Source organism: Miscanthus floridulus, chromosome 1 (assembly GCF_019320115.1).
Source record: "Miscanthus floridulus cultivar M001 chromosome 1, ASM1932011v1, whole genome shotgun sequence".
Classification (NCBI taxonomy): domain Eukaryota; kingdom Viridiplantae; phylum Streptophyta; class Magnoliopsida; order Poales; family Poaceae; genus Miscanthus; species Miscanthus floridulus.
Genome location: NC_089580.1, coordinates 126,673,225 through 126,679,386, shown reverse-complemented (window position 1 = coordinate 126,679,386; position 6,162 = coordinate 126,673,225). Strand labels below are relative to the sequence as shown.

General features: G+C 56.6%; 1 protein-coding gene across 1 annotated transcript; it reads right to left on the bottom strand.

Annotated features, from left to right (window-relative positions):
- Positions 1 to 2,411: 2,411 nt before the first annotated feature.
- On the bottom strand, positions 2,412 to 5,877 carry LOC136540540 (protein NRT1/ PTR FAMILY 6.3-like). Its single transcript, XM_066532546.1, has 4 exons — positions 5,547 to 5,877; positions 5,141 to 5,358; positions 4,355 to 4,929; positions 2,412 to 3,525 (listed from the first exon to the last, which is right to left on the bottom strand). Exons 1-4 carry the CDS (start codon positions 5,668 to 5,670, stop codon positions 2,661 to 2,663), a joined length of 1,782 nt encoding a protein of 593 aa, XP_066388643.1. The 5' UTR covers positions 5,671 to 5,877; the 3' UTR covers positions 2,412 to 2,660.
- Between the last annotated feature and the right edge of the window lie 285 nt (positions 5,878 to 6,162).

Sequence of the window (6,162 nt, the reverse complement as noted above, 5' to 3'; positions counted from 1 at the left end):
CGGCTACGAGGTTTATTCACCGATCAGGTCATGTGCTTCGTCGCAAAAAAAAAAAAAAAAGATCAGGTCATCTTTTTTTTTACGGAAAATAAACTTTATTAATAATTACCTAACATCCTTACAAGCAAGAGTTAAAACAAACTGTCGGTGCGAAATGTGGCCAATAAGTAAATATTTTTAGATTTGCCAAGCGTTGTGATCGGATGTGGCCTAGTACTCAATGACACATGATTTATACTGGTTTAGGCAACGGGCCCTACGTCCAGTTGAGGTCGGTTGGTGACTTTATTCCTGAGCCCAGGTGCTCGAAGTTTGCTGTGGTGTTACAAACGAGTGATGAATGAAATGGAGGTGTAAAAGGCCCGGTCGGACTCTTAGTCCGAGTGGAAGAGAGTGACGGGGGATCAAACACATGCTAAGTATTAGAGCGTATGCTCTGTGTGTTCGAGCTTATCAGCTGTTAAGAGCGTGTAGACTGTGTAGCCGTTGAGTCGTCAAGCCGTCGATTCCTCGTGTCGTCTTTTAGGAGAGAGTGTATCCCCTTTTATAGTTGAAGGGGATGACCTTACAAGTCAAAGAGAAAGTGAGAGAGTGTATACATGCGCTGCCTATTCTTATTGCCCACGCCATCGGGTACCAGATGGCCGCCGTCGTCGGCCATAATGTTTACGCTGCCATCGCCAACTTACTGTTCATGCTCTGTTGTATCTGGCAGGCTACACAGTGTTCGTCTAGTACGGCAAACGGCGGCGCCCACAATACTGTTTATGCTCTGACGCGTCTGGCAGGCTGTACAGTGTTCGCCAGGTACGGTAAACGATGACGCCCACAATATTATTTATGATCTGTTGTATCTGACAGGCTGCACAATATTCGTCTGGTACGACAAACGACGGCGCACACAATACTGTTTATGCTCTGACGCGTCTGGCAGGTTGTACCGTGTTCGCCTGGTATGGCAAACGACGGCGCCCACAATACTATTTATGCTCTGACGCGTCTGGCAGGTTGTACAGTGTCCGTCTGACATGGCCTGATAGCACCGTCCTGCAGGTGCGCAGGGCATGGCAGGGTACGATCCTCGGTATTGCTGTTGACTTGAGCGCCTTACCTTATCTGCTCCGCCTCGCCCAACCCCTGAGGGCTGGCTCCGCCTCGCTCGGCCTCTGGGAGCGGGCTCCACCTCGCCCGACCTCTGAGGGCGGGCTTCGCCTCACCCGACACCGAGGCCACGGAGGCCGCGGAGGCCGCGGGCTCCGCCTCGCTCGGCCTCTGGGGGCGGGCTCCGCCTTGCCTGACCTCTGATGGCGGGCTTCGCCGCACCCGACATCGAGGCCATGGGCTCTGCGTCACCCGTCCTCTGAGGGCTGGCTCCGCCTCGCCCGGCCTCTAGAGGCGGGCTCCGCCTCGCCCGGCCTCAAGGGGGGACTCCGCCTCGACCGACCTCGAGGCCGGGGAATCCGTCTCGCTCGACGAAGACCCAAACCACCGCCAACCACTCTAGGTCCAAGCGAGTGGACCTAGGTCAAAGCTCTAACACCAAAGAGGTGACCGGCACGCCCCCGATATAACCCGTGGCTATGATGGACCATACCTGGAGATTCACATCAGGAATAGCGTCGGACGTACCGGTGTTGTTCTGCCTAACCCTCGTACGAACACTGATAGACGCGTCAGTTCACCACGACGTCCGTCAGGACGCAGTGGAGCGCCACGACCGGGAGACGACGCCTGCGCATGGCGCCAATGACGGACAGGGCCGCAACGTGGAGCTGTCCCTGTTGACGTCTACAATGTCGGCGGGACCCATGTGAAGGAAAAGAATGACCCAACAATCCTGGAGGACTTCTTCTCCTTCTCATTCTCCTCTTTTCCCTCCACTGTAACCCGTGTTTTCCCTTGACCTATAAAAGGAAAAGGTGGGTGTCCCATGAAGGGGACTGGAACACATCGCATCAATTGGGACTCGAATCAATCGAACCCCGAACCGACCAGAACACACAAGCACACGGTCGAGAAGCGATCGAGCTCTCGGCATCCATTTGCTCCTCTCACCAGAGACTTAGGACATGTCCCTCCCTCGACCATTTGTAACCCCACTACGAACTTTCAGTGCTAGTAACACGAGCAGCAGTAGCGAACTGGACGTATGGACATTCTGTCCGAACCGGTATAAACCTCGTGTCCTTTTAGCACACCATCCACGTCATATGTGTAATATTAAAAATTTACTAGTCGGTGACAACTCGAAACATCGACATACAAGAATCATTGCCTGATTAGCAAAATTTCAGGCACCTGATGAAATATCAAATATAGCAGGTCCCAAAGGAAAATGGTTCAGTGGAAACATGTTTTAGCCTTTGAATACTTGGCATGCACACAAACCTTGTTCACTTGGACATGTGTCCGATCCACATGAATACTTGCGTCAATAACTTACCCGTATTACGAGTATTAAACAAGCGCAGCAACGCTAGCTGCCATTCATTTCAAGAAGCAAAATACAGCGTGCATCACTATTTGGCACTTATTAAGCCGTATATTTCTATCTACATTTCTTTTACCCTTTACGTACACGTTAATTAGCTCCACCTGTGTGCCGAAATACGAAAAAGGAAGATGCATGCACGCATGCAGGGTTGTGGTAGCAGCATCTATCAGTGGCCGACGGCAATAGACTCCTCATCGGCGAGCTCGATGCCGGCGTCGGCCAGGCGCTTCTCCTTGTAGACGTAGCCCCTGGCGGCGAACGTGAAGAGGACGAGGTTGATGGCGCTGATCACGGCGAGCAGCCAGTAGAAGTAGTCGAGCCTCCCGTCGTTGAGGTTGTCGGCGAGCCAACCCCCGCGGCCGCCGCCGTGGACCGTGACCTTGTGCACGATGGTGACGAGCAGAGTGCTGAAGAAGAACCCGAGCGCGCATGTGCTGAGGAACAGGCCCGTGCTCATGGTCTTCATGCCCTTGGGGCACTCCCGCAGGAAGAACGCGAGCTGGCCCATGTACGTGAAGGCCTCGCCGGCGCCGACGAGCACGAACTGCGGCATGAGCAGGAACACCGTGAGCGTGACTCCGTGCTCGGAGGAGGCGGCCGTCCGGCGGTGGCGCTCGACGAGCGCCGCCACGGCCATGCCGGCGACGGAGAGGAGGAGGCCGACGAAGACGCGCTGCAGCGGGGTGAGGCCGTGCGGGTTCCCCGTGAGGCGGCGCGCGAACGGCGCGAGGAGGCGGTCGTAGACGGGCACGGTGAGGAGGATGGAGCCGATGAGGAAGACGGTGAGGGAGCCCGCGGGGATGAGGAAGCCCCCCGAGCCGATGGACCGGTCCATGACCTCGGCCTGCGCCACCGAGAAGGTGGTCATCTGCGCGTGGATGGTCCAGAACATGATGGTGGTGGCCCAGATGGGCAGCATCCGCACCACCTGCTTCACCTCCTCCACGTCCGTCCGGGTGCACAGCGCCCACTTGCTCGCCGTCGCCGGTGACTCGCCGGCGCCGTCGATGATGGCCGCGTGGTCGAGGAACCTGCATCATCCGTTTCACAATAAGTCGTCTGTGTGTAGTACTGTATAGTCAATTCTTGTACGTGGAGAGCACATCATTTTCAATGCCAAATTAATGATTATTATTGTAAGTAACAATCCGATCAAGAATCACTTGTGCGCCACTGAAGCAGCAGCAATTGTGCAGGGGTGAGGGGTGCATGCAACTGTGTGAGAGGCAGAGGCGTTACCTCGCCCAGTGCTCAACTCCCCCAGCATACTCCCTTCTTCACAGGGCAGCTAACTACTAGCAGTAGTCCTTGTCGCTGTAGCAGTACGATCAGTTGCGAGGTTAAGTCAAACGTGACCGATGTCTATGCTCTTGTCGCTCGGTGCATCTGCCTAATCTCATTTTGTGCAGCTCAAGCATGGTATGGTGATGCATGGAGTGACGCTACCTGGGTGAGTTGAGAGGTTTCGGTTGCTGTCATGATGCGGTGCAATGCAAGCACGACACAGAGGTGTCGTCACGTGTACTGTGGACGGTACATGCAAGTGGTGGATTTCTGACCGATCCCCCCATGGCGTTTGGAGATTGCCAGCGGGCCATGGCTGCCTCACTGTATCGCTCTACACTCACAAAAAGTCACATCGCGCCTACCTCATGTGTGCATTGGTCCACACGTTTCAGCATCCATTTCCTCTTTCGTTTACGTGTAGCCTGAGCGGCTGAGCCTGCTGGCACTACTACGAGTATAGTTTTGTCAGTCCCAGTGTGACGCTGCAGTAGTACCAGGCACGGAGCGCAGCAGTGATCACCAAGTAATGAACGGAAATTAAGCTGCTCATCATCAGTGATTCTTGTACGTCACCTGCATTCCTTGCTGTGGGGCAGCTTCTCCTTCCCCTTGACGACGTCGGCCGCCGCGTGGTCGACGTCGTAGAGCAAGTCCGGGTCAGACGGCAGCGAAAGCTTGCGCTTGCTCCACGCGGCGACCGTCACTGCAGCCACCTGGGTGAGCGGGCTCCCGACCAGCTTCTTGAAGCGGTACCTCCTGGTGCCCAGCAGGAAGACGCCGAGCCCGCAGAGGATGCCGACGGCGCAGACGCCGTAGCCCCAGCGGCGCCCCACGTTGTCCTGCACGTACACCAGCGCCGTGACGGCCAGCAGCGCGCCGATGCTGACGAAGAAGTAGAACCAGTTGAAGAAGTGCAGCATCTTCCGCCGCTCGCCGGCGTGGGACTCGTCGAACTGGTCGGAGCCGAACCCCGACACGCTGGACTTGAGCCCGCCCGTGCCCAGCGCCGTTAGGTACAGCCCCAGGTAGAGCACCCCGAGCTGCGTCCCGTTGGCCCGCACGCAGTCGGCGCTCGCGCCCTTCGCGTCCGCGCACGGTGGTGGACGTAGACCGGGAGCCGCCGTTGAGATCGTCAGGATCATCATGCCCTGCGGCGCAGACATCGAACCCAATTATACGGCATGTTCGTTTGGATTTGTTTGGCTTATAAGCAGTACTTTTTTCAGTTAATAAACAATATTTTTCTCTCGCACTAAATCAACCAACAGTACTTTCAGGCAGGTGTCACGCCGTTGTATGTACAGTAGTAACTAGTGAGTGGCACCGGCCGGCCGGCGGCAAGTAATTAAGCGAACCCACCGTGGCCTGGACGGCGGTGAAGATGGCGATGGTGAGGTAGCGGCCGAGGTAGGTGTCCGCGACGAAGCCGCCGAGGAGGCAGAGCATGAAGGAGGCGCCGATGAAGTTGGTGACGGTATTGGCGGCGGAGGCGTTGCCGAGGTGCATCGTGCCGGTCATGTACGGCACCAGGTTCACCGCGATGCCCAGCGTCGTCATCCGCTCGAACAGCTCCGCGCCTTCTCAATTCATCAGGAAAATCAACACTTGTCAGGACTCAGGAGTCAGGAAAGGACCACACACGCGCGCGCACATGCAGATGCCCGTACACAGCACGAACAAGCGGTGGGTGCTGGCTGCTATGGAATAGTCATGCGCCGCGGCCGTGGACGCGCGCCAAATGGTTTAGGCAAGGTCAGCAGGTTACCTAGGATCATGGCGGCGCACGCCCAGCCGCCGGTGGTGGCGCGGCTGGCGGGGCGACCCTTGTAGTCCCAGGCGTCCGTCAGGGCCTTGCCATCCGACGCAGTATCCGGCAGAACGGAGGCCATCCCGCACCTGTCTTTCTCAGAATCTCAGCAGATGGAGAAGCCCGTAGCCCGGGCACGGGCAGGTGGTCTGGCAACTAGGAGGCTCGAGCTCCCAGAGGGCAGAGAGGCTGGTGGGGGCTCGTCGGCTCGATCGGGGCACGAACGATGCTTGCTGCAAGCCTGCGCTGCCGGGGGCGGCTTTTATATGCGACGGCGCGTGGTAGTGATGGATCTTTGCGTCGGGATTCGGGTTACCCCGGATCTGAGAGATCCTCCTCCCACCATACCCCTCTCCGTCTCACACACACGACAACCTTTACCAGCAGCTGCTAAGCGAGCTCGGTGGAAAATTTGATTGATTAAAAATAGTAAACCCGTGAGCCATACAGGGGAATCAGAGTGTATCTCCCCTGGTCATTCCGCTCCAATGACTCTGGCACTGGCTAGTTTATTGCGCAATAATTGACTTTGCCGGTGAACTGCTCATTGCCTGCTCCGTAGCTGCTGCAAAGT